The following is a 15,561-nucleotide window of genomic DNA, read 5'->3' on the forward strand; positions in this document are numbered from 1 at the left end:
TTAACTTTAAATTATTTATGTAGTATCTGATGATCACAATTCTATCTCCTTTACCATAGCATTGGAGAAGGATAGGAACAGACAATTTAGGAAAGTGTTAAATTGGAGTAAGGGGAAATATGAAGCAATCAGGCAGAAATTTGGGAGCATAAATTGGAAACAGATGTACTTAGGGAAATGTACGGCAGAAATGTAGCAAGTGTGGAAATATTTATGTGGGGTTCTGCATAGGTACGTTCCAATGAGACAAGGAAAGGATGGTATGGTATAATCATGGTGTACAAAGGCTGTTGAAAATCTTGTCAAGAAGAAAAGCAAAGCTTACGAATGGTTAAAAAAACTAGATAATGATAGATATCTAGTAGATTATAAGGCCAGCAGGAAGGAGCTTAAGAATGAAATTCGGAGAGCCAGAAGGGGCCATGAGAAGGCCTTGGTGAACAGGATTAGGGAAAACCCCAACTACGAGTATGTGAAGAGCAAGAGGATAAGATGTGAGAGAATAGGGCCAATCAAGTGTGACAGTGGAAAAGTGTGTATGGAACCGGAGCAGATAGCAGAGATACATAATGAGTACTGAAATTTGCTTCAGTATTCACTACGGAAAAGGATCTTGGCGATTGTAGGGATGACTTACATCCCTACAATGACTGAAAAGCTTGAGCATACAGACATTAAGAAGAAGATGTGCTGGAGCTTTTGGAAAGCATCAAGTTGAATAAGTCTCCAGGACCAAATGAGATGTACCCCAAGCTACTGTGGAAGGTGAGGGAGGAGATTGCTGAACCTCTTGCAATGATCTTTGCATGATAATTGGGGATGGGAGAGGTTCTGGAGGAATGGAGGGTTGCACATATTGTTCCCTTATTCAAAGAACGAAGTAGAGGTAATCCAGGAAATTATAGACCAGTGAGTCTTACTTCAGTGGTTGGTGTTGATGGAAAAGATCCTGAGAGGTAGGATTTATGAACATTTGGAGAGGCATAATATGATTAGGAATAGTCAGCATGGCTTTGTCAAAGGCAGGTCATGCCTTACGAGCCTGCTTGAATTTTTTGAAGATGTGAGTAAACACATTGATGAAGGTAGAGCAGTAGATGTAGTGTATATGGATTTCAGCAAGCATTTGATAAAGGTAACCCATGCAAGACTTACTGAGAAAGTAAGGAGGCATGAGATCCAGGGGGACCTTGTTTTGTGGATCCAGAATTGGCTTGCGCACAGAAGGCAAAGAGTGGTGTAGACAGGTCATATTCAGCATGGAAGTTGGTGACCAGTGGTGTGCCTCAGGGATCAGTTCTGTGACCCCTTCTCTTCGTGATTTTTATGAATGACCTGGATGAGGAAGTGGAGGGATGGGTTAGTAAATTTGCTGATGACACAAAGGTTGGGGGTGTTGTGGATAGTGTGGAGGGCTGACAGAGGTTACAGCGGGACATTGATAGGATGCAAAACTGGGCTGAGAAGTGGCAGATGGAGTTTAACCCAGATATGTGTGAGGTGGTTCATTTTGGAAGGTCAAATATGATGGCAGAATATAGTATTAATGGTAAGATTCTTGGCAGTGTGAAGGATCAGAGGGATCTGGGGCTCCGAGTCCATAGGACACTCAAAGCAGCTGTGGTTAAGAAGGCATACGGTTCATTAGTCTTCATCTAATCTACATGGGATTGAGTTTAAGAGCTGAGGGGCAATGTTATAGCTATATCAGACACTGGTCAGACCCACTTGGAGTACTGTGCTCAGTTCTGGTCACCTCACTACAGGAAGGATGTGGAAACTATAGAAAGGGTTCAGAGGAGATTTACAAGAATGCTGCCTGGATTGGGGATATGTTCAATGAACTCGGCCTTTTTTCCTTGGAGCGGCAGAGGATGAGAGGTGACCTGATAGAGGTGTATAAGATGATGAGAGGCATTGATTGTGTGGATAGTCAGAGGCTTTCTCCCAGGGTTGAAATGGCTAACACAAGAGGGCACAGTTTTAAGGTGCTTCGAAGTAGGTACAGAGGAGATGTCAGGGGTAAGTTTATTACACAGAGAGTGGTGAGGATGTGGAATGGGCTGCCGGCGACGGTGGTGGAGGCGGATACGATAGGGTCTTTTAAGAGACTCCTGGATAGATACGTGGAGCTTAGAAAAATAGAGGACTGTGCAACCCTAGGTAACTTCTAAAGTAAGTTTGGCACAGCATTGTGGGCCGAAAGGCCTGTATTGTGCTGTAGGTTTTCTGTGTTTCTATGCTTCTATGTTTCTATTTAGTATCCACTCTGAACCTCCAACCTTACCCTCTCTTCCCCAACTGCCCTCAACACTTTCCACAAACTTGTGGTGTTGTGGTTCTTCATTAAAGGCACCATTATTGCTGTGGGACTTGATTGGTCAGTCAGTTGGGGAGTGGGTGCAGAAGATTACAGAGGTAGTATGTAGGCATTGAATAGGCCCTGTTTTTTTATCTCACTTCCTGTAAACTGTGCAAAAAGTTTCTAAAATTTGAAGTGTCTGTCTTGTGCAAGACTCTTTCAATCTATTATTCCTATCACTGGTTATGCTGGACTGACAGCTGTGTGTTCTTTCAGTTAATTTTCCCAGATCTGGTGGAGGGATTGGTCCTTGTCAACATTGATCCCTGTGGAAAGGGTTGGATTGATTGGGCAGCAACTAAGGTCAGTGCACACAGCTATTCAATTGCAATATGTAGCAGAATGCCACACCATCTTGTTCTTTGACTATTTTAAGCTGAATGACAGAAATGACCCATTACTAATGTTGTTTTCAAAGCAAATTAAATGCTTGTAATAAAGTCAGGAGTCAAAATCAGGAATTTAAAAGAGTTACTGAATTGGTTTATATTTCGATAGGATGCTTAAATCTGACCTATTTCAACTCTTAACTTGGGCCATGGAGAGGAAGTGCAACTAAAGAGGAAGCTTTAGTAATCAATGCACTAGATTGAAAGACCTCTGCTCTGCCTCTGCTTCTACTGCATCCTAAACGTGGCCCTTTCACATCTCAAATATTTTGGACCCATGAAGTGTAGAATGATTACTAGCTGGGAATGGCTTGTGGACCAGAACCTATTCATGAATTTAAATTATGACCTATATCCCTTGACTTTTCAGTTTTAATGAATAAAACTCCAATGATTAGGCATGCAGTATCCACGTTTTTATTCACTTGATTTAAAAATGTCAATTTTTGCTTTCAAGTAGCCATCATTCTGGTAGGTTAACTGGCTACTGAGGTAGAATCAGAAGGGAAATGATGGATGGATTGTAGAAGGATACACAGGACAATGGAGCGGGGATAGACTCAATGATCTGATTGCCACATCCCACCCCATGTCGCAAGGAAATTCTTGTGTCATTCCCTGATCAGTTCTTGCTGTGGGATGAGCAGGTCAGTAGTGTGTCTGTTCTGGAAAAGGCCAGTCCATAAAAACTGCGTTGAAAAACACAAAGAGTTTGCAATTGGAAGAATGTAAAGATTTAGTCAAAGAAATAATGAATGAGTTGGTGATTATTCTGTTTACTTGCACTTGATAAATACTCTTGAATGTTCTTTGAAGTACTGAAATATCTAATTCTGCTGAATAGAATTGAAAATGGAAAAATAATATTCAAAAGTGGATTAACATAAAACTGAAATACTAAAGTCCTAATTAGGGCAATGGTACCATAACAACTTAACTACATTGTCTTTTATTTCAGAGTTGAAAGTGGAATTGTATGAATCCATATTCATGGTTCCTCTGCAGGTTTAGTTTAGATAGTGGATTGGTGTAGAGAAATGTTGTCGTCTGGAGACTGGAGAATGCAGAGAGTGAAGCTCATTGCTCTTCTGTTTGTTGACAGCTCTCGGGTCTGACCAGCTCACTCCCTGACACTGTCCTGTCACACCTCTGCAGCCAGGTAAGCTGATACTACTTGAGCAGCAAAGGCTTGGCTTCCTGCTTTAGATTAGATTAAGCTTATTTGACGTATGTGCATCAAAAGATACAGTGAAATGCATCATTTATGTCAAATCAAGTCAACGAGGATTGTGCTGGCAGCCCACAAGTGCTTCCAGCTTCAACGTCGCATACCCACAACTTATGAACTCTAACCATGTGTCTTTGGAATGTGAGAGGAATCCAGAGCACTCAGAGGAAGCGTGTGGTCTCAAGGAGAGCATACAAACTTATTACTGACGGCAGTGGGAATTGAACCCCGATCCTCCAGCTGACTGCTTAAAGCATTGCACTGATTGTGATTGCCATCTAATAGGAACACTTTGCCAGCTAGTCCCAGATTGGTCAACTCTTGCTCACTGGAGTGAGATTTGCTGATCTTAGTTTTAAAAAATAATTACTCTTGAATGTTTCACTTTGATTTTAAATTGGGAAGGCACTCTCAGTCCCAGCTGACATTTAATTCCAGACCTCTTCTACCCATTTTGAGACCAGCTACCTATTCCCCCGACCTGTGGCCTGCTGAGCGGGGTGGGGGGGGGGGGGATTGGTTAGGCTGGTGTCAAATAAAAGTTCCCACCAATGTCATGTTGAAAAGGGGCTTTAGAAAGGCTCTCACTGGAGGGGGACCTGTGGGTGAAACCCAAGTACAAATAACCCTAGTCATGTGCAGGATGCGATGGGGTGGGCAGAATACTGTGTGGCATTTAAAATGTACATGTTAATAAACAGTGTAATTAATTATCTTACACTGCAGAAGTTGGGTTTGGAAGTGACTGAAGCGGTAATTATTTTTTTCTAAGCTATTTGAAAGGAAAACTGAATTTTCCTTCAACATGATGTCCGATGGGTGGAAAGCTAGCCTATTTGTACAGCGCACACCCTGGAGAATCAGCTGTGCTCACTTCGAAATATTAGAGTGCAAGATTTAAACATACTCAGAGGATTTTAACAAAGCAAAATCAGCACGTTTCCCCTCAGTGAATAAAGATCAGGATGCAGTAGACCATTTCAGTAAAAATTGCTATTTGCCATTACCTTTTTTTCTGCCATGCATGTCATCCTATTCCAAACTTTTGAGTGTCAAATTCATTGGAAATTGAAGCAACACACATCAAAGTTGCTGGTGAACGTATCAGGCCAGGCAGCAACTTTGATGTGTGTTGCTTGAATTTCCAGCATCTGCAGAATTCCTTGTGTTTACCTTGGAAATTGAGAGTGGATTTGTACGAAGATAGGATTGATAACAGTAGACCATTGTTTGCATATTCACTGAGCTAATTCATAGGATGAAAGAACTTTCCTTTCATAAGCAGCTAAAAATGTTAAGTCTTCAATCTTTAGGATTTAGAAGAATAAGTAATCTTATTGAGAGATTATAGATCCTATGTGACATGCTAGGGAGATACTGAGATGCTCCTTTTGTGGAAGAGTCTCAAACAAGGGGATATAGTTATAAGATGGACTGAGGTGCATAGAAATTTTGTCTCTTATAGGTTGGCGAATCTCTGGCGTTCACTATAGAGGATTGTGAAGGCTAGGTCACTGAAGGTATTTAAAGAGGAGGTAGATAAATTTTTGGAAGACTGCGGAACTGAGAGCTTTGAGTAGCTGGCGCAGAAGAGGAGTTGAGCCCTGGGGTAAATTGTCTGTGGTCATATTGAATGGTGGGCTAGGCTTGTGGGGTTGGCGGGGTGGGGGGGGGGGCTACTGCTACTCCTGTTGTGTCTGTGGGTGGATGCCAATTGCCAAACCGATAGGCGTCATTATTGCATATTGCTGCCAAGTGTCTATGGTAACAGGCAGATATGAAGCATTCTGAGATGTGTATGATAGTGTGGATGGGCTTTCTTTGTTGAATCGGCTGATGACAGTTAGAAAAATCGATTTAAGGACAACAGCTGGCTGTCAGAACTTTGCCCCCTCCCCTTCCCTCATGCCATTCCAAGAACAATCAGTTTGTAATAAAAAGCTAACAATGAAGCTCCTCGGTGTATTTCCATGGGTGAGCTACCACGGTAAAACGTACCCAGCTAGTAATGCCCAGCACTGACTCACTGCCTTCTGAGAAATGTTTTTCTGGTCAAAGCCTAGTGCAGTGTGTGTAATTGCATTTCCATCCCTCGTCACAGGAGGAATTAATGAACAGTACGGAGCTCGTGCAGAGCCTGCGACAGCAGATAGGAGCTAACGTTAACCAAACCAATCTGCAGCTATTCTGGAACATGTACAACAGGTAACCATCACTGGCAGTACTCAGTACAACCATCAATTTAGAAACACTTTTCATATGTACTATAAATTAAATATGAAAGTATATTTGAAAAAGATAAGTAATTCAAAAAGAAAGCAAAAGTAGTGAGGTAGTATTCATGGGTTCATCATATATTTAGAAATCTAATGGCGGAGGGGAAGAAGCTGTTTCTAAAATGTTAAGCATGTGTCTTCACCTCCTGTTTCATGGTAGTAATGAGAAGAGGCCATGTTCTGGGTGGTGAAGGTCCTTAATAATGGATGTTGCTTTTTTGAGGCATTGCCTGTTTGAAGATGTCCTCAGTGCTCGGGGGGCTAGTGCCCTTGATGGAGCTGGCTGAGTTAGGCACCCTCTGCAACCTTTTCTGATCCTGTGCAGAGGCCCTGCCATACCAGGCAGTGATGCAGCCAGTTAGAATGCTCTCCACAGTGGGACGTACTGTGCCTACACTTCAGTTTCAGTGTGCTGTCATACAAGTTCATCTGGGCAGTGTCTCAGGTACCCCCAACCATCATTAACTTCTTCACCTGAATCCCACTTCCAGCGATAAGATCGGAAGTGTGAATGTTCATTGATGCTATTGATTACAGTTCACAGCCTCTCAGATAGCAAGTGAGTTGCTGTGTGGTGTGCATGCAGGAAACCTAAGTAATTGAAGTCAGGGCCTGATAAGTGGTAGGAGGGTGTTCAGCCAACCATTCAATTGTATTTGTGTTGGTAATACACCTCCCCCCCACTTCTGTCCCCCACCATTCCACAGCGTGTTGACCATAAATTAAACGAAGCCAGCAGTGTAAGTACAGTGGTGAAATGAGCAGATCAGAGGCTAATAAGAAGTAGCTCATTTCCGGCCTTCCCAAGGTATCCACGATCTATAGTGTAGAACTCAAGTCTGCAAAGTAATGCTCCCCCAGTTGGGGGAGTGGTTCCCTAACAGTGTCGGGAAATTTGACACAATCCGGACAAAGGACTGTCATCCACCCACATGCACCGTGGCTGCCAATGTATAGCTTCTATAAAATCCTCTGCAGCAATTTGCCAAGGTTTCTTTGCCAACTTCAAATTGCAACCTCTATCACTTGGGTGGGGTGTGCAGAGGGGGACATGGAGAGGAATCATTATCAGCGTGTTTCCTTCCAAACCACATGATAATCTGGAAATATCTCAGATTTCTGAAAGGACAATGAAGCCCTGTTAACTACCATACACACATTCATCCATTCTCATTCTCTTTCTCTCTCTCTCTCTCCCTCCCTCTCTCTCTATTTCTCTCTCTCTCTCACACACACACACACACATACACACACACACACACACACACACACACACACACACACACACACACACAGCCTGTAGTCCATTTGGTCCGGGTGATTTATCTACCTTCAGACCTTTCAGTTTCCCAAGCACCATCTCCCTAGTAATAGCAACTGCACTCATTTCTGTCCCTTGACGCACTCCAACTTGCAGCATAATGCTGGCACCTTCCACAGTGAAGGCTGATGCAAACTACTTATTCAATTTTTCCACTGTTCCCTTGTCTCCATTTTCCAGTGGTTCAATATCTACTCTCGCCTCTCTTTTACTCTTTCTATATATGAAAAACACTTTTGGTAACACTTTTGATATTTTTGGCTAACTTGCCTTCATGTTTCATCTTACCCCCCCCACCCATGTTTTTTTTCAGTTGTAAATTCCCACTAATTTTTGCTCTATTATATGCCCTCTCATTTGCTTTAATGTTGGCTTTGCCTGCCTTTAGAATACTACTTCTTTGGGATGTATCTATCCTGCACTACCAAATTGCTTCCAGAAACTCTAGCCATTGCTTCTCAGTCGTCATCCCTGCTAGTGTCCCCTTCCAATCAACTTTGGCCAGTTCCTCTCTCATGTCGCTGTAATTTCCTTTACTGCAGTGTAATACTGATGCATCTGATTTTAACTTCTCCGTTTCAAATTACAGGGTGAATTCTTTTCTTTCTTTTCTTTTTCAATCTTTTTATTAAGTTTCAAAATTAATAAACATAATCAGGATTACAATAATAACAGTTAACATGTAAAAGCACAGATTCCAAGTAACAAATATAGTTTAGCCTCCCAATCTCATAGTAACTGACCATGAAAAAGATATTTTATAAAGAGAGAGACAAAAAAACCACAAACTAAAAAAAAACTAAACTAAAAAAAAGCAAACAAAGCATCGGCTAAAATTATTATTTGTCGTTAACTCCGCTCCTCTTTACATGAACAGAAAAATTACTGCAACGGATTCAGAAAGGGATTTATGTGGCAGTAAAAATGAGCTAACTTATCCTTGGATTATGAGCTCTATGAACCACTTTAAATTGTATCAAGGTGTGTCTGGCACACAATGAGGAAGTATTAACTAATTGAAGAATTTTCTCCCATTTCTCTGTAGATAAAGATATTTGAAGTTCTCTTTCCCACTCATTCTTAATTTTATCAGATGTACCTAGACGTATTTTCATAATCAGATCAAAAATAATTGCTATTAAACTCTTCTGATAGGGGTTTAAACCTAAAATTTTTTCTGTAACTTCAATTTGATGCAATATCAGAAAGGTGGATAAAGTAGCGTTCAGAAAGTTTCTAATCTGTAAATATCTGAAAAAGTGTGATCTAGGCAAATTATATTTATTAGACAACTGTTCAAAAGACAGAAAACAATCATCCATGAATAAATCACGAAAACATATTATTCCCTTTGTTTTCCATAGAACAAAAGCTTGATCAATTCTAGATGGTCGAAAGAAAAAATTAGATATAATAGAACTTGACAGGATAAATTTATTCAATCCAAAAAAGTTATGAAATTGAAACCGTATTCGTATTGTATGTTTAATTATTGGATTTATCATTTGTTTATTCAATTTAGTAAGTGCAAAGGGAAGTGCAACTCCTGGAATAGAAGCCAGTGAAAATCCCTGTACAGACTCCGGCTCGAGGTTCATCCATTGTGGACACTGAGTTTCATCCAACTCTTGTGTCCAAAACATTAAATATCGAATGTTAATTGTCCAGTAGTAAAATCTAAGATTCGGCAAAGCCAAACCGCATTCCTTTTTTGATTTCTGTAAATATTTCTTACTTAACTTGGGATTTCTATTCTGCCATATATACTGTATGAAGAAATTTTAGAATCAATATCAAAAAAGGATTTAGGGATAAAAATTGATATTGCCTGAAATAGATACAGAAATTTAGGTAAAATAATCATCTTAATAGTATTAATTTGACCAATCAAAGATAAGGACAATGGGGACTATTTAGTAAACAGTTGTTTAACATGATCAATTAAGGGTAAAAAATTATCTTTAAATAGATCCTTATGTTTCTTAGTAAATTTAACACCCAAATAAATAAAATAATCAGTAACCAATCTAAATGGTGATTGTCTATAAATTGGAACTTGCATATTTAATTGGAAAAGCACACTCTTATCAAGATTCAGTTTGTAACCAGAAAAACTACAGAACTGAGCAAATAGTGTTATTACTGCAGGAATGGATTTCTCTGGGTTAGAGATATATAGTACAGGTCATCTGTATATAGTGATACTTTATGCGTCCCATCCCCATGAATAATGCCAAATATATTAGGTGAATCATGAATAGCAATTGCCAAGGGCTCCAGGGCAATATCAGATAGTAAAGGGCTTAAAGGACAGCCCTGTCTAGTACCTCAGAAAAGCCTAAAAAAAAAATGGGATTTCTGATTCTTGGTAAATTTGGCAGCCAGAGGTGTACAATATATCAGTTGAATCCAAGATATAAATTTTGAGCTGAAATTAAATTTCTCAAGTATATTAAATAAATATTCCCATTCAAGTCTACCAAATACCTTCTCGGCGTCAAGCAAAATAACGCATTTTGGAGTTTTAACTGAAGTAGTGTATACAATGTTCATTAACCTCCTAACATTAAGATGTAAGTAACAATTTTTAATAAATCCTGTCTGATCTTTGGAGACAATTTGTGGTAGTACCTTCTCTATTCTAATTGCTAATATTTTGGAAAAGATTTTAGAATCCACATTCAACAAAGATATAGGTCTATATGATGCACATTCAGTGGGATCTTTATCTTTTTTAGGAATTTTAGGCAGAAAATGGTTCGGCACAGCCAAGAAGGGCCAAAAGGCCTGTTTTGTGCTGTAGTTTCTATGGTTCTATGGAATTAAAGAGATAGATGCTTCATAAAAGGATTGTGGTAATGCATCTTTAAAAACTCTATGTAACCAGGGAGAAAGTAAGTCTGAAAAAGATTTATAAAATTCAATTGTATACCCATCCGGGCCAGGTGCTTTACCAGAATTCATCGAAAAAATTGCTTTCTTTATTTCCTCCTCAGTAATGGGTGCATCTAATGCTAAACGTTCATCAGCTGGTAATTTTGGAATATTTAGTTTCCTTAAAAATTCATGCATTAAGGTAGGATCATCAGGAAATTCTGATTGATATAAATTGGTATAAAATTTTTGAGAAGATTTATTAATTTCATCATGGTCAACCATCAAATTACATTCCATCTATGAACTTTATTAATCTGATGTTTCACCAAAGCAGCTTTCAATTGATTAGCCAGTAATTTACCTGATTTATCACCATGTATGTAAAATTGACTCTTAATTTTAACTATTTGATTTTTAATCGGGGATGTTAATAACAAACTATGTTGCATCTGAAGTTCAACTCTCTCTTTATAATGCTCCAGATTAGGAGCAATAGAATATTTTTTATCAATTTCTTTAATCTTATTAGCCAATGTACGTATTTCACTATTAATACGTTTTTTCACTCCACAGAGTATGAAATAATTTGCCCACGGATATATACTTTAAAGGTATCCCATAATATCCCACTGGAAGTTTCTTCCGTTGAGTTAGATGAAAAGAAAAATGTAATCTTTTCTTTAATGAAATTATCAGAATTTAAATCCTGAAGCAAAATAGAATTGAACCACCATTGTCTAGTACTAAAAATTGCATCCCTGAATTTAACTGATAATTTCAAAGGCGCATGGTCGGAAATGGCGATTGTGTCATACTCACAGGTAGTGACAAATGAAACTAATCGAGAATCAATAAAGAAGTAATCGGTTCTAGAGTAATTATGATATATATGAGAAAAGAAAGAGAACTCTTTATCATTAGGATGCAAAAACCTCCAAACATCTAAAATTCCGGAGTCAACTAAAAAAGAATTAATAAAAATAGCAGATTTGTTTGTAAGTACCTGATTGGGCACAGACCTATCCATCATAGGATTCAAACAACAATTAAAATCACCGCTCATTATTAACATATATTCATTTAAATTGGGAAGATATACAAATAAATGCTTAAAGAGTTCAGGATAATCAATATTTGGTGCATAAACATTAACCAAAATTACTTTTTGGTTATAAAGTAAACCAGTAATTAATAGAAATCTACCATATGGGTCTGAGATTATATCATAATTATAACATAATGAACGTAATGAAGGATCTATAAAAATGGAAACACCTTCACTTTGGTCGATGAGTTTGAGTGAAACTGTTTTCCAAAACCTAAAAAAACACTGATTATCCTCCTTCCTCACGAGTCTCCTGCGCAAAAATAATCTGAGCATTCAATCTATGAAAAACTTAAAAAATCTTCTTCCATTTAATTGGATGATTCAAACCATACGTGTTCCATGAAATAAAGTTATTAATATTATCCATTTTCCTTAAATAAACCATATACTAAGTAAAGTATTAACCAAATTGCATAGGAAATTCATGAATCAGGAAGAGGAACAAAAGTTTAAAGGGGAACAGGAAGTTACGACAATACAGACATTTTTGTCGTTTCAAATTAGCCCAAGTGTAAAATACTGAACTAAAAGTAACCCCCTCCCCCTCCCACAAAGCCCCGAAACCTGGCCAATAGGCAGCCAGTAAACTATCTAAGAACCATCCCATCTCTCATGACAGCAAGTCTCCAAATTCTAAAAAATAAAAAAAAAGACACCCATAGTCTAAACATTGCAAAAGGCATGCCAAACACAGTTAGATGGAAAAAAAAACAACCCTTTGCCAACCATTTTAAAAGACCTGGTTTTAAGAAATAAAACAGAGTACAATCTTAATAATATTTCAAGAAAAATCAAATAATCACCAAGTCAGAGTCTTAATAATTTTCTAAAACGGACAACTAAAAATTAAAAAAAAAATAATCAAGGAAAAGGAAAGGGACATTAACATAGAGCAGGCATAAGCCAAAACAAAGTACCACAGGACTCAGCCCAAGGGCAAAGCTCTACGAACTTAAAATGTCCAAATCTATAAGCTGGTTATTAACTAATAAACTAGGTGTATACAAACTTAAAGGAACGGTAAATTTATTAAACATCCGAGCTCAAGGAATGTGCTTCGAGAAATGGTTGTGCGTCATCCATGGATTTAAGCTATTTAATCGAATTATCGGGTAAAGCAACTCTTAAGCGAGCGGGGTATAGCAGAGTCAGTCAAAAATTCCTTTGATATAATTCCGACATACCGATTTAAAACACGATCTTTCTTGCAATACCTCAGGTCAATAATCTTCAACCAAACAAGACTTAAGATCTTGATGTACAATAATTCCTTTCCGACGAGCAATTCAAATTAAGTGCTCCTTAATACTCACATAGTGAAATCGAAGAATTACAGGACGCGGATTTAACTCTTTCGATGGTTTGGGTCCTAGTGATTGATGCATGCGATTGAGAACCGGAGGAGAGAAGAAGACCTCCGAGCCAAAGACTTCCATTAAGAATTGAGAAAAAAATTTAGTAAGGTCCCTGCTCTCAACGTCTTCACTAAGTCCTATTATTCGCAAATTCTGTCTGTGGTTATGACTCTCCAAATCAATAATCCTGTCTTTATACTGCTCCAATGTACGAGTAGTCAAATTTAATTTCTTTTCCAAAGAATTCATTCTGGAATCTCTCTGTTTCCCCGCTTCAGTAAGCTCTGAAATTTGCCTTTGCTGTTTTTCGCTCTCTTTTCCAAGTGCTATCAATTTACTTTGATGCTCCTTCAACATTACTTCCAATATAGTGAATCTCTTGTCGAGTTTTTCATCCAATAAATTCGAGATAGCTTGCAAAGTAAGTTGAGGCTGTTTAGGTTGATCGAAAGTATGTCCTTTCTTCCCGTTTCCATTACCGAATTCTTTGCCTTCGGCTAATGCCTTTCTTAGTCTGGAGGTCATTTCCGTCGATTAGAATTCAGAATTCAAACATGTAAAAGTGTTAAAGACTCTTTGATATGTATATAATAGAAGGGTGATAAGAAAATTGAAATATGTCCAGAGCTCAGCCAAAGTATGACCACCTCCATCTAGCGCTGCCAAGAGAGTCATAAATTCTATCATACTATGATTACTTACCTAAGGTTTCCAGTCCCTTAAGCTCCCTAATCATATCTGGTTCATTATACAACACCCAGTCCAGAATTGTTGATCCTGCAGTGGTCTCAACCACAAGCTCCTCAAAAGTGCCATGTCAGAGGCAGTCCACAAATTCTCTCTTCGGATCTAGCATCAACCTGATTTTCCCAATCTATCTGCATATTGAAATCCCCCATGACAAACATAACATTGCCTTTTTGACATGCTCTTTTTATCTCCTGCTGTAATTTGTAGACCACATCCTGTCTACTGTTCTGAGGCTTGTAAATAACCCCCATCAAGATCTTTGGATCAAACTGAGAAACCGCAATGTGGTCATCACTGTTATGAGTGCCCTCCGTGCAGGGTATAACATCGCAACTTCACCTCTGTCTTAGATACACCCCACACAGATAAAGCTACCACCGATATATACCAATAAAGACAACATTATGCCAGACACATCTCCAAGCAAGCAAAACAATACAATAATTCAAGGGAATTAAAGTATGGAATTATCCATATTGAATAAAACTTAATCAACAAACTGTAGTTGTTCAAGAGAGCAGCTAGCCATCACCTTACATAAGATAATTTAGGAGGATGGTAAATACTGGCCTTCCCAGTGAAGTTTGTGTCCTTTTAAATTAAACTTTAAAAATACTGCTATCAATACACCTCAATTGAGATAACACTGCATGGATAGATATGGGCAGGGAGTATGCTTCTACTATTGCAGATTGATTCAGGTAGCTGTAAAGATGGGGCTGTAGTGGATCTTATGTTTAATTGGACCAAAATAAGGTTATTTAAAAATAATTTTCTCCGCAAATTTTTCTCTACAGTCGCAGAGATTTGGAAATGAACAGACCTGGAAGTGTAGCCAATGCCAAGACTCTGCAGTAAGTCTTCATTCTTCCATACATTATTAGATTAGCGTCGCCTTCAACTCCACAGCCTGACCACAGTCACTTATTCCTGCACTTCACTATTTTGTCTGAAATCCTAAAATACTTAATTGTTGTTCATTGTTATATTCTTCTTCATTTATCCATAGTTTGAATATGCCCCTCACTACACATAATCTAAGGGAGATTATATACTGCCCAACAGTAGTGGCTGATCCTTCTCAAAGCTGACAGTGCAAGGGATATGCCAGATTTACATGCCCGTCATTGGTCGCATTGCAAGGGGGTTATATCCCCATTACTGTGAACAATTTAAGGTATCGATAGGTTTTTGAACTCCCCAGCTACTCTGTCCCTTCTCCCAGTTGACAAAGCTCTTCACTTAAGTACAACCTGTGCAGATGAATGAGCATTTGGGAGACCAGCAGGATGGATTTCCCAGCTGCTGGGGGGTGGGGGAAAGGGGTAGCTGCAGGCATATTCTGCCATGTGAGAACCCAGTTTATGGCCATGTTTCTGACTTTTAAGCTGACCAAGTTACAAGCTGTTTACAGGAGTGAAGCCCTGCTGTAACCTTGGGAAGCGGGTGTACTTTATTTCTTATTGATTGCCATTTCAATGGCCTCCTGTAGTTCGTTACCCCATCCTTTGTTTGGTTCTCATCCATATGGTTGGGTAAATGGCAGAATTTTAAGGCCTGTCTCGTACTGCATCTCTGCCTAATTCGGAGTTGTGTACTCCTGCCTCACATCTGTCCAAGGATGAATCATTGCCAAACAAATAGGTTTGACTACCTCCTTAGTTCAAATGTTCAAATAACTCTGAGCTGAAGTTCCTCAGATTGCAGACACTGCAGACGGGGTAATCTGGGATAAAATTTAATTTCAATGACTCCCGTGCAGTACACACCACCAGTACTGCCATTATTACCTATCCCAGATTTACAAATTGAAGCAAGTAAATCAGTTTATTTGTAATCTTTGTGTGCAATGGAACAGCAACCTGTGCTTTCAATCCCATATACACTGCAACACT

General features: G+C 38.9%; 1 protein-coding gene across 10 annotated transcripts in view; it reads left to right on the forward strand.

The window, feature by feature from the left end:
• Nucleotides 1-15,561, forward strand: part of ndrg4 (NDRG family member 4) — a 279,010-nt gene that overhangs the window by 242,295 nt on the left and 21,154 nt on the right. For all 10 annotated transcript variants that reach the window (XM_063066692.1, XM_063066695.1, XM_063066691.1 and 7 more), the window contains 4 exons: nt 2,579-2,665; nt 3,854-3,910; nt 6,081-6,184; nt 14,464-14,520. In XM_063066692.1, the coding sequence (XP_062922762.1) occupies nt 2,579-2,665; nt 3,854-3,910; nt 6,081-6,184; nt 14,464-14,520 (305 nt within the window). The remainder of the gene's footprint in view (nt 1-2,578; nt 2,666-3,853; nt 3,911-6,080; nt 6,185-14,463; nt 14,521-15,561) is intronic.

This window comes from Mobula hypostoma, chromosome 14 (genome assembly GCF_963921235.1).
Source record: "Mobula hypostoma chromosome 14, sMobHyp1.1, whole genome shotgun sequence".
Lineage (NCBI taxonomy): Eukaryota > Metazoa > Chordata > Chondrichthyes > Myliobatiformes > Myliobatidae > Mobula > Mobula hypostoma.